The following is an 18,968-nucleotide window of genomic DNA, read 5'->3' as shown; positions in this document are numbered from 1 at the left end:
GGTCGACACGTGGGAGTTCGGACGTTCCGAAGTGTAGGTTCGGTGGATCCGATCATGAGGTGTCAAGAGCAGCTGGACACGTGCATGTTCGGACGGTCCGAAGTGTATGATCGGAGGATCCGATCATGAGCTGTCAAGAGCCAATGGACACGTAGCGTTCGGACGTTCCGAAGTGGTGTTCGGAGGATCCGAACATGGCCTATAAATAGTGCCCGGATTTCTCATTTGTGACTTGCCATTCCTTGAGTTAAGTCTCCTCTTTGAGAGTTTTGGAAGGATTCTAGGGTTAGTTGTTGTTCGAGCGATAGCCAAGAGCTACCGGGATTGGTAGCATAGCAGCGCCGGAGTTTCGAGGCAATCGACATCAAAGGGCTGTCGACGGACGAAGGTAAACCCTAAACCTTTGGTAGTACTAGGGAGTACTGGTTTTGCTAGCCGAGCATGGTAGTATTGTTCATTGGGTATGCTCTTGATGAATAGGCTTGGATTAGACCTGTTGTCTGGTTGTTCCAGTGGATTAGGATTGCTGTGATAGAGGTACGAAAGTACTATCCGAGATATCCTGGTTGAGTATACATTCTTATATGTGTTGCATGATTATGTGGTGCATTGATATATGTCATATGATGCATGCTATTATGTCACGTTTATTACTGCACGTTGCATTTCATGTTGAGCCGTACCTCCTTCGAGATAGCCTTTACTGTTGAGCTGTATCTCTTTCGAGATAAGCTATATCTTGGGGCCGCTCAGCCCTGTCTTGTGGACGCATGGACACCGAGAGTACACAGTGGCCGACGGGTCGGGAGGGCTTCGGTGGTCCGGGACATTTTAGGTCCACGTCTGTCTTGTAGTGGATGCAGTGACCCAGAGGTGTACCGCGCGGCACTATCCACTTGGCGCCTCTAGACTGAGCATTTTGAGATCCTTTGTGATTCCTGTTTCTTGACTACCCCGGTATCATGATCATAGCATGTGCATTTCATATAGGTCTGTATACTCATACTTTTGTACTGGGCGTTCTTATCGCTCACGTCCTCGGTTTTGTTTATTCGTGGACACCCCATTCCCACGGGGCAGGCCTCAGGTTGGACAGCTCAGGAGGAGCAGGAGGAGGACGTTGAGTAGCTGGTTGGTTGTATAATCGGTATCATTTGTTGGTATTTTCCGCTGTTATCTCTGATTATTGTTATTAGGTTAATTGCATGCTTAGTTCTTGCCTAGTAGGTGATTCTGGAACGGGTCACTACATTTATGGTATCAGAGCATGCAAAGATTTTTGGGACATTAGTAATTCTGTTTTGAGGATTTAGGAGTTGATTTTAGTTTCCTTTCAGATGTCAGGAGATGGAAGCAGTCACGGTAGTGTGGGACATGGCCGTTATGGCGAAGATGAGGCTGGCCGAGAACATCGTCGTAGAGATCGTGACGGAGGACGTCACCGAGATCATGATGAAAGGAAACGTAGGAACCGTGTCAACATTATAGATTTAATGAAGATTGGCACCAACAGAGATAAAAGAGTTGAAACAACAGTTAGCAAGGTTAGCTAACGGAGACCACACATCTGGTTTTGCAATCCAAACAGATGGAACCTTGTGTCTGTCAGGAAGAATCGTAGTTCCAGAAGATTCTAAATTGAGAGACGAGATTTTATCTCAAGCTCATAGGAGTAAGTTGAGTATCCACCCTGGAAGCATGGAAATGTATAAGGATTTGAAAACCAAGTTTTGGTGGAAAGGTATGAAGAGAAGTGTTTACCAGTTTGTAGCCAAGTGTTTGGTGTGTCTGAGATGTAATAACAATGATTGTTATTCATTTTGTTCATTCTCTAAGCCTGATTTCGAGGACGAAATCGTTTTTAAGGGGGGGAGAATGTAGTAGCCCGAATTCCAAATTGGGTAATTAACGGATTATTGGTGATTAATCATGATCGGAAGGTCCGAAGATGGTTCGGAAGCACCGAAGAGTTCGGAAGGTCCGAAGTGAGTTCGGTGGATCCGATCATTAGGTGTCAAGAGTTGGTCGACACGTGGGAGTTCGGACGTTCCGAAGTGTAGGTTCGGTGGATCCGATCATGAGGTGTCAAGAGCAGCTGGACACGTGCATGTTCGGACGGTCCGAAGTGTATGATCGGAGGATCCGATCATGAGCTGTCAAGAGCCAATGAACACGTAGCGTTCGGACGTTCCGAAGTGGTGTTCGGAGGATCCGAACATGGCCTATAAATAGTGCCCGGATTTCTCATTTGTGACTTGCCATTCCTTGAGTTAAGTCTCCTCTTTGAGAGTTTTGGAAGGATTCTAGGGTTAGTTGTTGTTCGAGCGATAGCCAAGAGCTGCCGGGATTGGTAGCATAGCAGCGCCGGAGTTTCGAGGCAATCGACATCAAAGGGCTGTCGACGGACGAAGGTAAACCCTAAACCTTTGGTAGTACTAGGGAGTACTGGTTTTGCTAGCCGAGCATGGTAGTATTGTTCATTGGGTATGCTCTTGATGAATAGGCTTGGATTAGACCTGTTGTCTGGTTGTTCCAGTGGATTAGGATTGCTGTGATAGAGGTACGAAAGTACTATCCGAGATATCCTGGTTGAGTATACATTCTTATATGTGTTGCATGATTATGTGGTGCATTGATATATGTCATATGATGCATGCTATTATGTCACGTTTATTACTGCACGTTGCATTTCATGTTGAGCCGTACCTCCTTCGAGATAGCCTTTACTGTTGAGCTGTATCTCTTTCGAGATAAGCTATATCTTGGGGCCGCTCAGCCCTGTCTTGTGGACGCATGGACACCGAGAGTACACAGTGGCCGACGGGTCGGGAGGGCTTCGGTGGTCCGGGACATTTTAGGTCCACGTCTGTCTTGTAGTGGATGCAGTGACCCAGAGGTGTACCGCGCGGCACTATCCACTTGGCGCCTCTAGACTGAGCATTTTGAGATCCTTTGTGATTCCTGTTTCTTGACTACCCCGGTATCATGATCATAGCATGTGCATTTCATATAGGTCTGTATACTCATACTTTTGTACTGGGCGTTCTTATCGCTCACGTCCTCGGTTTTGTTTATTCGTGGACACCCCATTCCCACGGGGCAGGCCTCAGGTTGGACAGCTCAGGAGGAGCAGGAGGAGGACGTTGAGTAGCTGGTTGGTTGTATAATCGGTATCATTTGTTGGTATTTTCCGCTGTTATCTCTGATTATTGTTATTAGGTTAATTGCATGCTTAGTTCTTGCCTAGTAGGTGATTCTGGAACGGGTCACTACACTTCACACTTGAGTAAATATGTTAGAAACACAATAAAAAGTTTTGTTAACATCAAAATCAGGATTGCGAACATGAAATGCTCCACAATCTCCTTCTTTTTTATGATCACAAAACTTGTATAAACAATCGATTCAACTAACATATTTCTTTCCTTTTTTGTGTGAATAAAAAAAATCATATTTTCAAAACATTTTTAGCACAAAATTTTCTCCCCTTCAATATTTATAAATAATCTCTCCATCAAAATTATAATGAGTTCTCCCCCTATATTTGTGAAAGTTTAAAATTTAAAAAAGTAGAGGAGTGACTAACCAATTTTCTCCATGGATCATTTTTTGCTGCAGCACATATGCTCTTCCTTCAAGGAATAAACCGCCTTTTCTCGTGCATATAAATGCTGCAAATTTTATACCGCTATAAACCTCTACGAGTCTAGTTTTCAACACAAAAAGCGGTTCTTTATTTAGACATTCGAGCAAGGAGATGTCATTTTTCCTACGATCGCTGCAAACTGCACGAAAATTCAGTTTTGCATATATATGTTTAAAAAATCTGAAATTTTAGAATTTTAAACATCAAAATCAGTTTCAATGTTCTTTCAAAAACAACCTACTCTGATACAACTTGTTAGAATTGATTAAGGAGATCATCGTTGAGCTACAATAGCTCGGTTATTGAAATATTGAACATCGATGAATTAAATCGAGTTTGGTTTTTAAACCAATAAGAAGTCACTCAAAATAATCTTTGGTAGAAACTGAATAAACATTTTTTGTAAATCATTTAAGATATATGCAAGTTGAATGAGTAAAAATATTTTGGTTGAAGCATTTTATCAAACATTTGGTATGCAATATTTTGATTTTGAATAAACATAAAATGCTTCAACAATGCATCTTTAAAAATAATGGAAATAATAGTAAATGCAATAAATAAATAGACACGAATTTGTTTATGGATGTTCGTAAATTAGCAACTCCTACGTCACTTCTTTTTCCTCTTGGGAGGATCCACTAGAGGACTTTGATTTATACAATACCTTGTACAAACCCATTTCAACTTAGGATTTATCTATTGCCTAATTGAAACTCCTAGCATACTCTAGATTGTAGGTCGCAAACTCCCAATTAGCATAATGTTTAACGTCTCTTATGCCAAGACTACAAACACAATCTTTAATGTGTTTATGTGAATCTTTATTTTTAACATCTACTTATTCATAAATTAAATTTTTTCCTACACTAGATCCAAAAAATACAAAATATTTTTGATTTTACTTACCGTGGATGTTAACTTGTTGAGAAATATGTTTTCCCTAATTGTTAGATAACATCATATTAATTTATAAGCGTAACATGCCAAAAGTCAATATTTGAACAGGAAATTATTATTAAAAGAAAATAAAAATGACATAAAATTAAAACACACATATATAGCGTAGTTGTAATTGTGACTCACATCTTCCTCTGAAGTTCATTTTGATATTCTTCATGTTGAAATTGCCATCATAATTTAAAAAGTTCATTTTGCACGTACCCACTATAATGCATATCAAAAACCTATAGAAAGTTATCTAAAGGCTCTTTACTCAATCCATTTTTAATGAATAAAATTTTATCTTCTCTATTCATTGATGTCATTTCAACATTTTTTCATTTCTCCTTACAATTTCACCTTGCACATTTATGAAATCTACCTATACGTTTATCTCTTTACTTTTTGGCATATGTACTTTTACCAAATCCTGGCATATGTCTTATTATTATTCACTTGCTTCCCCAACCAATCGGACTTTTGTTTCAATTATCAAACGGACATCATTCGATTTGCCATATGAAATCATCAACCTTAGTTGTTGATGTGAAAACTCAAATTTTTGGGCATGTAATTATTTGCTTATATATAGACATGTATAAGAATTTATTTTCGAGTTATGATATTATTGTAAAAATAATAAATTAAAAAATATTAAATAATATATGGTATTTGAAATTCCAAGCTGATAAATACATGGAATTCGAAGTCCAATGGAAGATACACGATAAATTAAGGCTGGATATCCACCTAATTGGAAGGAAATATTACATACAGGACAGTTTTTTTCAACAAGGAAGCATCTCAATATTTATGGAAGGATTATCTCGAAATTATGGAAGGATCATCTCCAAATTAGGGAAGGATATCAATCGAATTATAGTAAGATTTTTATCACGTCTCTATAAATAGAAGAAGGTCTCATTTAGAATTTGCACTGAAATTTCGAGTTTCATCTCTGATTTTCGAAATTTCCACCCAAAAATTCTGTACAAGTCACCAAATTATTTCCAAGTTCATATGTTTTGAATAACATATCCAAATTTCAATCAAATCCAATGGTTAGTTTTTCATTTATAGCCTTCGCAAGAAACCTACTCAGATTCTATGCAGGAACAGCTTACCTACGGTTTTTCGTTCATGAACAGGTAAAAAGACTTTCAACCCCGATCTCCACCATTCATAATTTATTTGATGTACTTATGAACATACTGTAACATTTTAAGGCCGATCCATCGGCTCAATAAAGAGAAAGAAAATTTATAAAGCGACCGATTTTTCGGTAGATTTGCTATTGCGTTTTTGAAATTTCGGTTGCATTATTATTCTATGGTTTCCGACTTCTCCATGTTTTATTCCAGTCTAATGTAAGTGGACTTGTTTTAAAATACATTGTGAATATATTATATCATTTTTGAAAGTTTTGGTCGAGCCCCTTTATTCTGTTTCTACCCCTTCTTGATACGATTATCGTATATTTTATGTTTCGGCACTGTGATGATTCAACTAGATATGAATTAAAATCCAAATATGAGATATATTTATGGCCCTTTCATGGTGGGATTGTAGCCGTTATATGGTATCGCCCCCTTAGAAGAGTAAAAACTAGGGACTTATATCAGTAAACCATAGAAAGTAGAGGAATCTCAGTGCCTTGGACAAAATTACGTTTATGGTTATGATGATGGCATGTTATGAGAATCATGTTATACATGATATGATATGTGGTTTTTGAAATTAATGTGTATTTGTTATATATGTGCTCGAACGGCTCCCGTTTACTGAGTGAGGACCATATCACTCACCCTTTATTGTAACCTCCCCAAATAAATCAGAAGAGAAAATCGAGGAAGACGAACAAGACTAATTTTGAGGTTGATAATAAGAAGAATCTTGAAATTTATTTTAGTTTTCGCTTAGTAATTTATAAACACTTCCGCAGATTTTTATCGTTTTAAAAATCTACGTTGTAAAGACATTCTTATGATTGATTATGAGTAATAAACTAGTTTTTGGTTTATACTACACTACGAGGCTTGTTGTTTTCAATTGTATAGTTGTAAAACAACGTCGGTGTCAACTAACTCCGGTATCGGGATGTGACAACTGACATCTAGCTTTATAAATTTTTTTCAACGCATTATCAGGTAAACAAGCAAAATATTTATGAAGATTCACAATACAAACATCCATATTATTATTATTATTATTATTTTATTATTATTATTATTATTATTATTATTATTATAATAATAATAATAATAATAATAATAATAATAATAATAATAATTTTTTCAAAACATTTATTATAGATTATATTTCTATTCTTGAAAGAAATTATAAACTTTCTTCAGGACAGATTCAAAAATCTGTTTATCCTCCTCAACAATCTTTTATTATAGAAAAGAATAATAAAATTTTAAATTTTACTGCTTTTTCAAAATTATTTGAAAATGATATGTTACAAATTACTGTTAAACATATAAATCAGATAATTGAAAAACAGAATTATACAAATTTATATCTTACGATTATAGGAGAAGAGATTAATTCTCTTAAAGATCGTATTGATAAAATTATTTTAGCTATCAATAAAATAAAATCAGATGTTCATATAGAAGAACCAGAAAAGAATATAGTTTCTGTTGCTACTTCTTCTATACAATCACCTCCTGATATTAAGGATTTTAAATTTAAATCTTCTATTTCTGATATAGAAAAATTTTTAGAAGAAAAATTTAGAAATCTTAATTTAAATACTCTTAATGAAGAGTTTGAAGAATTAGAGAAAATTAATAATCATTCTGAGGAAGAAATTAATAAAATTAAATGGGCTGATAGACCTACTACATCCAAATATTATATAATAAACCCACTCCTATGGATGTCCTTATTGAAGAAAATGAATATATTTTCGCTAATAGTTATAATGGGAAAAACATTTATGAATGGAATATAGATGGTTTTAGTGATAGGCAAATCTATAATACTGCTCACAGAATGCTTATGTATAGTACTGTATGTAAATCATCAGGTAATACTGACAAAAATATTGCTAAAATGATAACAGCAGGATTTACTGGCCAACTTAAAGGTTGGTGGGATAATTATTTACATTATTCACAAAAAGATGAAATCTTTAATTCCATAAAAATGGAAAATAATATTCAATCAGAAAATGTAGTATATACATTAATACTAACTATGATTGAACATTTCACAGGAAAATTCACTGATAATAGTGAACAAATTAGAACTTTATTAAGTAATCTAAAATGTAAAACACTTACTGATTTTAGATGGTATAAAGATACTTTCTTATCTCGTATTTATGATTCCAGACTGTAATAATAGTCTTTGGAAAGCTAAATTCATAGATGGCTTACCTTTCTTATTTGCTGAAAGGGTTAGAAAAGTATTAAGAAAGGATGATATAAATATCTCTTATGATAATTATACTTACGGTAATTTAATAAATACCTGTATTCAAGAGGGTTTAGCTCTCTGTAATGAATTAAAATTAAATAATCAAATTAAAAGACAGAATTTACTAGAGAAAAAACAGCTAGGTAAATTTTGTGATCAATTTGGTATGGACTTACCTAATAAAGGTAAGAAGAAAATTAAAGATAAGGATGATAAGATTTATAAGAAAAGACATTTGTCTGAAAGACAAAACGAAAGAAAGAAGAAAAGAAAAGAAATTCGTGAATCAGCTAAAGCTGATAGGAAAAAAGATAAATACAAAAACAAATTAATAATTTGTAGAAAATGTAAAAAGCCAGGACATTATGCTAATCAATGTTGGGCTAAAAACAAAATTAATAATTTAGATATAGATGATAATCTAAAAGAAACATTATTTAAAATAATAATGGATTCTAATAATAATTCTGATAGTGAAACTGAGAATTCTTCAGAATCTTACAATTCAGAAGAAATTTGGGATAATGAATCAGACATTTCTGATTTAGAAGAATGCAATAATTGTATACAAGGAAAATCTTGTATTAATCCTATAGAGGATAATAATAAAAATGATGAGTTTTATAAACTTATGTCTCAATTTCAAGATTTAAATATTAATGTTTTAACTAACAATAATATTTTAGAATTCCTTAAAATGATTAAGGATCCAATATTAAAATCTACTATCATAGATCAAATGGAGAATACTGCTTCAACAAGTAACAATGATAATAACATTTTTGTTAAACAAGAACAAGCTTATTCTATGAAAGAAGTTAAAAATCTTTTACAGAAGAAATATAGCCAACAAAATCCAGTTACTATACAGGATTTAGTTAAAGAGATTGATAATCTTAAACAACAAGTAAAATTTTTACATGATAACAATAATAGTTAAAATTATCGTATTTCAGTTATTGAAAATAATAATAATTCAATTTCTGAAAGTTTTGAAAATATTCAAAATATTTCATTTCCTGATAATAATCAGAAACATTTATCTATTTTGAGAGAATTATCAATTAATAAAGTAATATTAGTATACCATTTTTGAGATATTATCATACTCAAAACAGATAAATGTTTCTGATTATTATCAGGAAATGAAATATTTTGAATATTTTCAAAACTTTCAGAAATTGAATTATTATTATTTTCAATAACTGAAATACGATAATTTAAACTATTATTGTTATCATGTAAAAATTTTACTTGTTGTTTAAGATTATCAATCTCTTTAACTAAATCCTGTATAGTAACTGGATTTTGTTGGCTATATTTCTTCTGTAAAAGATTTTTAACTTCTTTCATAGAATAAGCTTGTTCTTGTTTAACAAGAATGTTATTATCATTGTTACTTGTTGAAGCAGTATTCTCCATTTGATCTATGATAGTAGATTTTAATATTGGATCCTTAATCATTTTAAGGAATTCTAAAATATTATTGTTAGTTAAAACATTAATATTTAAATCTTGAAATTGAGACATAAGTTTATAAAACTCATCATTTTTATTATTATCCTCTATAGGATTAATACAAGATTTTCCTTGTATACAATTATTGCATTCTTCTAAATCAGAAATGTCTGATTCATTATCCCAAATTTATTCTGAATTGTAAGATTCTGAAGAATTCTCAGTTTCACTATCAGAATTATTATTAGAATCCATTATTATTTTAAATAATGTTTCTTTTAGATTATCATCTATATCTAAATTATTAATTATGTTTTTAGCCCAACATTGATTAGCATAATGTCCTGGCTTTTTACATTTTCTACAAATTATTAATTTGTTTTTGTATTTATCTTTTTTCCTATCAGCTTTAGCTGATTCACGAATTTCTTTTCTTTTCTTCTTTCTTTCTTTTTGTCTTTCAGACAAATGTCTTTTCCTATAAATCTTATCATCCTTATCTTTAATTTTCTTCTTACCTTTATTAGGTAAGTCCATACCAAATTGATCACAAAATTTACCTAGCTGTTTTTTCTCTAGTAAATTCTGTCTTTTAATTTGATTATTTAATTTTAATTCATTACAGAGAGCTAAACCCTCTTGAATACAGGTATTTATTAAATTACCGTAAGTATAATTATCATAAGAGATATTTATATCATCCTTTCTTAATACTTTTCTAACCCTTTCAGCAAATAAGAAAGGTAAGCCATCTATGAATTTAACTTTCAAAGACTATTATTACAGTCTGGAATCTCATAAATACGAGATAAGAAAGAATCTTTATACCATCTAAAATCAGTAAGTGTTTTACATTTTAGATTACTTAATAAAGTTCTAATTTGTTCACTATTATCAGTGAATTTTCCTGTGAAATGTTCAATCATAGTTAGTATTAATGTATATACTACATTTTCTGATTGAATATTATTTTCCATTTTTATGGAATTAAAGATTTCATCTTTTTGTGAATAATGTAAATAATTATCCCACCAACCTTTAAGTTGGCCAGTAAATCCTGCTAGTTATCATTTTAGCAATATTTTTGTCAGTATTACCCTGATGATTTACACACAGTACTATACATAAGCATTCTGTAAGCAGTATTATAGATTTGCCTATCACTAAAACCATCTATATTCCATTCATAAATGTTTTTCCCATTATAACTATTAGCGAAAATATATTCATTTTCTTCAATAAGGACATCCATAGGAGTGGGTTTATTATAATAATATTTGGATGTAGTAGGTCTATCAGCCCATTTAATTTTATTAATTTCTTCCTCAGAATGATTATTAATTTTCTCTAATTCTTCAAACTCTTCATTAAGAGTATTTAAATTAAGATTTCTAAATTTTTCTTCTAATAATTTTTCTATATCAGAAATAGAAGATTTAAATTTAAAATCCTTAATATCAGGAGGTGATTGTATAGAAGAAGTAGCAACAGAAACTATATTCTTTTCTGGTTCTTCTATATGAACATCTGGTTTTATTTTATTGATAGCTAAAATAATTTTATCAATACGATCTTTAAGAGAATTAATCTCTTCTCCTATAATCGTAAGATATAAATTTGTATAATTCTGTTTTTCAATTATCTGATTTATATGTTTAACAGTAATTTGTAACATATCATTTTCAAATAATTTTGAAAAAGCAGTAAAATTTAAAATTTTATTATTCTTTTCTATAATAAAAGATTGTTGAGTAGGATAAACAGATTTTTGAATCTGTCCTGAAGAAAGTTTATAATTTCTTTCAAGAATAGAAATATAATCTATAATAAATGTTTTGAAAAACCAAGGAACAAAATGTATTAATTTATTCTGGTTTTCACAATATTTATAAAATGTTGAAACAATATATTCAAATTCTTCTTCAGAAAAACTTTTAAAGTACCAATCTCTGAAAGATTCCCATTTGGGTAAATAAAATTCTGCATTGATCTTTGCTCTAGCAGAAGATCCTTTAGTAAAATCAATTTTAGCTTTATTATCCATTAAATACTAAAATTCATTTCTGAAACAGTATCAGTTTCTCTAACTTTTTGAAAGTTACTTTTATGAACTATATTATTCTGATTTATAATTAAATCATCTACTGTATTAGTAGATTCTAATTCTTCTCTAACTTGAGAAGTAGATGCTCTAGAAGTTTGTGGTATATCTACCATATAATCTAGAGGAGAAATAAAAGAATGACTAGATCTTGATCTAGCATAAATAGAAGATGGTAATAATCTTCTTTGTTCATTATTAAATTGTATTTGAACAGATCCTTCATTATTTTGAATAACTTGTTGTAAATCTCTATTTATTATAGGATTTCTAGGAACAGCTTGTTCAATTATCCAGTTTTTCGGAAATTCTATTTCTTCCCATTTTATAGATCTACGGGTTGTAATATTAGATCTATTGAAATTAGTTTCTATTAGAATAGTTTCATTTAATTTTTTATCTATTCTTTTACACATCGGATTCAGTGTAAATAATGGTTTATAATAAATACGATAACAGATACATATTACTTCTGTTCCAATAGTATAATTATAACCATGAGTTTTAACATTTAATGTTAAAGAATTTAATATATTAATATCAGACAAAGATAAAGATAAATTTGGATAAACATCAAAATAAACTGGACCATGAGCCAGACTAGATTGAATTATTCCCATTAGGGATTGTTTCCAATTCAAATTTCTACCATCTCTTAAAGCTGCTATAAAACTTTCTGGTAAACCTTCTAAAGTTAAAGGTCTAAAAGCAATTTGAATTAATCCTATATGAATAAATTTATAATTTTTCATATAAGGCATAATATCCTTATTATTTAACAATCTAATTACCATTTCTTCATTATGAAGAGGTACTGATGATTCTGTAGTTTTAACTACTTGTTTAAAACCAATTTTTTCAAAGGTTCCTAACTTATAGATCATTTTAGAATCTATCTTAGGAATAGCCCATTTATTCAATAAATCTAAATTTTCAGGTAAATCATATTCTTCATTTAAGCTGTTATGAACAGTTTCTTTTAAACTGAAAATATTCATTTGAATAAAAAGTGTTAAATTATTAACCAGACTATATCCATGGCTCTGATACCATCTGTGGCTTGGAATCAAAGAGGAATCTGATACGTGGCATTGTTTTACCAAACTTTTCCATAGTGGCTTTCGCACACATGGAGATTATTGGTTTCCAGCCTATATACCATCTTCAACTCAAATTGAGCTAAGAAAAGGAGAAATTTAAACTCCAGAATAATCATGAATATAAGATTCTTGCTTGGAATTTTACAAAACATAAAAGGATTTACGAAAGATATACCAGAGAAATTAAACAACAGAGGATTTATCGAGGGCCCAAAGAATCATAAATTCATAAAAAATCACCCATAAACGCCTTAAACGCCATTTCTCGGCTAAGAAGGCTAAAGGGCTACAACATGAATTTATTTTTCTCGGATAAACTCGAACCTTGTGTTTACTATTTCCTGGTTCATCTTCTTACCTTATGTTCTAACCAAAGACTCTTATATTACATTAAATTACAGAAATTTAAATAAATCTTTTATTATATCAATCTGATTCCAAGTTACAAATAAATATAGATCATGTCATAGTAAGAAAAATAATTTAACACAAATGCTTTAGCCTGTCATTCAGGCTAATCTCTGAAATATAAAATTAAAAACAAAAATTAAAACAAAATAAAAAAAAACACAGTAAACTTACAAAGTTATAAGCAGAACTTCAAACTTTTATTGATATACTTCAGAAGGGTTGTATACAAGAGAGAGTAGAGAGGGGAGCAAACTCAACCGTATCCTCCTAAGAACACAGAAGTAATCTATATATAGATAGAAGAGCCGGACATCAAACCCCGGATTCCATCTTAAAATAAAAATAGTACAATACTTTATTAAAGTAAATAGTACAAGCTTTATTAAAGCAAATAGTAACATGCTATAAATTCAAAAAGTCTATAGTGTTATGACACCCACTTTTTGTCATGATATGCCATGATGAGATGTGATATTCCACCATCTTCAGATTCTTCATCTGACAATTTTAATCTTCTTTAATATTTTCTTTCAAAGAATTCTTCAAATTCTCAAAAATATTATTTATTTGAGAAAATTGAGGAATATCATCCTCAAGGTCTTGAGCATCCTGCATATTCATTAAATGAATGAATTGATTTGCACTTGATTCAGAAGCCATTGATTTGTCTGATTTTGAATCGGAACATCCAATGTTGGAATATAAATCCTTTTTCATTTCTTCAATGTATACTTCAATCATCTTTTCTTTAGAATAGATATCAGAATATTTCTGAGTCAAGATCTTGAAGGGACTCATAGAGTCTTTCTCTTTTTTCCTGTTGATTAAGAAATTCTTTCTGATATAAAGAAATTTTTTCCTCCATAGTGAGAAGAGTTTCATGACCATGAAGTTTTCCAGTTGCTGGATCTTAGCGTAACATTTTATCCCAGAATTTAGTATAACTGACTCTTTTTAAGCAAGGGATACCTTCCTCAGTATAATCACATTCTGGTTGCCATCTCCAGATCCATGGAATTCCAAATTCCATGAAGAATAGACATAAAGTCTTGCCATCAATCCAATGATCAGAAAAAGATTTCTTTATGCATGGAGCCACGTTTAACCATGTATTCATAGGTTTTATAAAAATCTCTGGCAAAATTTTTGCAGATGGACCAAATATTTTCCACCATATATAAAACCAATTTGGAATAGGATGGTGAAAAATGTTTTCACAAATTTTCAGAAACCAAGTATGTTTCTTCTTTTCATTTTCATAAAATAGAGTTTTATTAAATCTCTCAACATAGTCCCAAAAATTGAATTTGAAACTCATTTTATGAGGTTCAGAATAAAATTCTTTTTCAACTAATGGAGATATACCCCATTCCTCAATAGATATAATCTTTTTGATAATGAATTTTGAGAAGTTATAACTTCCTTTCTGTTGAGTATTACTAAAAAAGTGAGTTATATCAACACTTTTGTAGAAATGAGAAGATTTTCATAAAATCCTCTTTGCTTATAAGCACCATATACATATGATGTATTGGTAAAGTATCTGTCCATGATAGTCCATGGAGTCTTTTCCCATTGGAGATCTTTTTCTTCTATAAGAAGAATTAATTCACGATGTTTAGTCTCTGTATAAAGAGCTGAATCATTATCATCTTCTTTGATGATATTAGCATATGATGCTTAAGACTGAGAATCTAAATTATTCTTCTGCTTTTGTTTCAAGAATTCTTGAAATTCATTGTATAACTCATTCTGCTCAGTATTACTGGCTGATGAACTTGATAAGTTTTGGGCTATTAGCCTCTGTTTGCCATGCTGTGCTATTATATTAGGGGTTTTCCCCTGCCACCTCGCCCTCTATAAGAGGACTCTCCTCTACCTCGAGAGTACATATATGTAAATGAAAACATTAAGATAAATATTCTCGAGTTAAAAAATCTGGTAAGTGATTATCTTCACCTTTTTTATAAATGATCTCAAAATCAAAAGGAGCTAAATGAGCCTGCCATCTAGCAAACATTTGCTTAGACACATCATGTTTAAAATCTTTATTAAACATAAATTTTGCAGATTTGCAGTCAGTTTTTATAATAAACTTTTGATTGTATAAATCATCTTGAAATTTTAAAATGCATCTAACAATAGCTAAGATTTCTTTTGCTATTGTGGAGTAATTTTTCTGGGCATTATTCTATTTCCCAGAATAAAATCTTATAAGATATTCTTGTTTAGTTTGGGGATCTTTTTGTTTCAAAATTCCACCAAAACCTATATCAGAAGCATCTGTTTCTACAATCTTATCCCATAAGGGATTTGCCAGCATAAGACAAGGAAGATTTTTAACTTTATCTTTAATAATCTGAACAGCTCTAGTATGCTTATCTGTCCAAGGTAAAGGATTTTTCTTTAGTCTATCATATAAGATAGCAGAATCTTTAGTAAGATTTTGAATATAAGGAGAAATATAATTTAAACTTCCTAAAAATCTTTGCAACTGAGTTTTATCAGTTATTATATCAGGAAATTTTGATCCAAACTCAATACTTCTTTGAATAGGAATTATTTTTCCTTTTTCAATCATATGACCAAGAAAACGAATATTAGTTTGAAATAAAATCATTTTAGATTTTGAAATAACTAATCCATTTTGAATAACAATATTTTTAAACATTTCTAAATGTTTAAAATGTGTTTCAATATCATTAGAAAATACTAAGATATCATCTATATAAACAATTATAAAATTGCTATAGTTATAAAAAATATCATTCATTATTTGTTGAAATTCTGAAGGGGCATTTTTAAGGCCAAATGGCATTACTGTCCATTCATAATGTCCTATAGGAACATTAAAAGCAGTTTTATATCTATCAGATTCTTTTACTTGAATCTGCCAAAATCCTGATTTTAAATCAAATTTTGAGAATATAATTGCATGAACTAATCTGTCTAATAAATCTTTTTTATTAGGAATAGGATGCCTAATCCATTTCAAAACCTTATTCAAAGGTTTATAATTTATAACCAATCTTGGAACACCTCTTTCTTGTTCAGAATGTTTATTAACATAGAAAGCAGTACATGACCAAGGAGATTGAGAAGGTTTTATTAAACCTTTATCTAACAAAGAATGAATTTCATTCTTGCATAATTCTAAATATTCAGAATTCATTTGACAAGGACGAGCCTTGGTTGGAATATTTTTTTCCTCAAAATTCTCTTCATATGGAAGAGATATAATATGCTTTTTTCTATTCCAAAAAGCATTTGGAAGATCATTACCTATTTCTAATGAAAATTTATTATAAATGATTTTTATTTTTTCCTGTAATTTAGGATTCTGTAATTTATCATCTATTGTAAGAAATTTTATTTCTTCTTTTAAAGAATTTATTTGAAAGGTTTTTCTTTCAATCTGTTCTTGTAATTCATTTAAAATTTATTATTATTATTATTATTATTTTGGGAAAATTGAAGAAACCGACTTAGACTGTCACGAAGTACCGTTATCTGCCACTTAATCGATAAATGAACTAGAATCTGCAGAAACAAAATGAAAATATCAAACAACTATTGTGAATTATATAAAGGCATAAACTCATTCTTAGGAATTTCATTTCCTATAAAAGGCTTAAGTCCATTAACTTTAAACAAATCATTATTTTTAAGATTTTCAATATCAACAGCACTATGAGGATAAACAAATTTAACTATAAATGGTCCTGACCATCTCGATCTTTGTTTTCCTGGAAATAAATGCAAATGAGAATTATAAAGTAAAACTTTTTGTCCAATTTCAAATGATTTTCATAATATTTTTATCATGAAGCTTTAGTTTTATCTTTATAAATCTTTGAATTTTCATATGCATCATTTTTTAATTCTTCAAGTTCATTTAATTGCAATTTTCTTAATTTAGATGCATAATCTAAATTAATATTAAATGTTTTAATTTCCCAATAAGCTTTATGTTCAAGTTCAACCGGAATGACAATGCTTAACAAAAACTAACATATATGGTGACATCCCTAATAATATTTTAAATGCAGTTATATATGCCCATGATGCATCATATCAGTTAATCTTAAAGACCAATCTTTTCGATTTGGATTAACTGTTTTTTCTAAAATTTGTTTTATTTCTCATTTTTAAGTTCAACTTGATCATTACTTTGAGGATGATATGGGGTATAAATTTTGTGTGTAATGCCATATTTTCTTAACAAAAAAATGATTAATTTATAAAATGACTTTTCTCTTCACTAATTATTTCTCTAGGTATTCAAAACCAGCTAAAATATTTTCTTTTAAAATTTTATCACAACTTTAGGATCATTAGTCTACATGCAATTGCTTCAATCCATTTTGAAACTTAATCAATAACGACTAAAATGTTGGTAAATACAAAATATAATGAAAATGGACTCATAAATATATCCCCCAACTACCAACTATTTCAATAATTATGATTGAATTTATAGGCATCATATTTCGTTTTGAAATTGATCTCATCTTCTGACAGTTTTCACAAGATTAACAAAATAAATACGTATCTTTGAATAAATACGACCAATAAAATTCACATTGTAATATTTTTATTGTTGTTTAACTGGATGAAAATTGACATCCACATGCCTCAGACAGACAAAATTTAATAACGTTACTTACTTCATTGTCGTGTAAGAATCGTCGAAAAATTTGGTCATAACAATATTTAAACAAGTAAGGATCATCCCAATAAATTTTATTATCTCTTTCAAGAATTTATTCTTATATTGTGAATTCCAATGAGAAGGTATTTTATTTGTCACAAGAAAATTTATAATGTTAGCAAACCATGGTTTGTGTTAGTGCCTTCGAAGACATCTCGCACTCGACAATCTCCCATGAGCTTCAATAGCTCGTGTTCTAAGAATATTAACACCGATGAATTAAATCGAGTTTGGTTAAAACCAAGCGGAAGAAACTCGAAGTAATCTTTCGTGAAGAATACTGTTATATTAGAAAACATTTTATCTTATGTAAACTGACTAACTGAAGGAGACTAGATTAGTTTTTGCATTCTTCAGTTCAGTTACGGTGACAACTGAATTGACAAATACTCCAACTGATCAAAACAGTTTTAAAGCAGTAGCTAATCAGTTAAGTACACAAGATATGTTTATGGATGTTCGGAGACTTCAACTGCTCCTACATCACCCCTTCTATCTCCACGGATAGGATCCACTAGAAGACTTTGATTTATACAACTACTTGTACAAACCCACTCAGCTAAGACTTAACCACTGCCTAAACTGAACTCCTAGCTAAAACTGAAGTGAACATCTTCCAGTCAACAATTCTTTAACATCTATGTGTCAAAGACTACATACACAAGTTTAACGTCTTTGTGCAAGACTGTTTTTGGGTGATGAGAGTGTTTTTGTGTGTGAGAATTGAACAAGATTGTTCTCACACACTGAGGGAAATATGATTCTAATAGAAGCTGATATATCTGTGAAGAGATCCCTCGACTGGGCTGAATGCTTCTCTCAAGCTGATATAACTTTGAAGCGTGCCCTTCTCTCTTTTTCTTGGGTTATCTTCTCATTATGTTCTCTTTGAGTCTTCACTGATCTTCCTTATATAGGCGGGAAAAATGATCGTACAGTGAGACTCAAATATTTTATCCGTTGCATTTGAATCGGCTTCTTGGACTTTGTGTCTTGACTTTTTGAATGCCCTTCTGAAGCGTTTTGTCTTTAATGCTCTGATGCAACGTCCATTATTGTCCTTTAATTGTATAATGGCTTTGTACATTCACGTACAGCTGGAATCCACTTGAAAGAGTTGTCTTCATCCAAAACTGAAGGATTATAGCTATAATATATTTTAAACAACATCGA

General features: G+C 30.9%; 1 protein-coding gene across 6 annotated transcripts in view; it reads left to right on the top strand.

Moving 5' to 3' along the window:
* The window catches only part of LOC140823105 (uncharacterized), a 53,547-nt gene that overhangs the window by 8,947 nt on the left and 25,632 nt on the right, over positions 1–18,968 (top strand). Inside the window, exons 2-3 of one of the 6 annotated variants that reach the window (XM_073184254.1) lie at positions 3,104–3,170; positions 5,737–6,613. The exons of 2 other annotated variants lie outside the window; for them this stretch is intronic. In XM_073184254.1, coding sequence (XP_073040355.1) covers positions 3,104–3,151 — 48 coding nt within the window. In that variant the 3' untranslated portion in view covers positions 3,152–3,170; positions 5,737–6,613. Of the gene's footprint in view, positions 1–1,080; positions 1,490–3,103; positions 3,171–5,668; positions 6,614–18,968 lie in introns of those variants that run through there. 3 more of the 6 variants (XM_073184251.1, XM_073184252.1, XM_073184253.1) reach the window with 3 other exon arrangements.

Source organism: Primulina eburnea, chromosome 2, assembly GCF_022965805.1.
Source record: "Primulina eburnea isolate SZY01 chromosome 2, ASM2296580v1, whole genome shotgun sequence".
NCBI classification, from domain to species: domain Eukaryota; kingdom Viridiplantae; phylum Streptophyta; class Magnoliopsida; order Lamiales; family Gesneriaceae; genus Primulina; species Primulina eburnea.
Note: the sequence above shows the minus strand (reverse complement) of the source record. Positions and strands in the feature narration are given on the sequence as shown.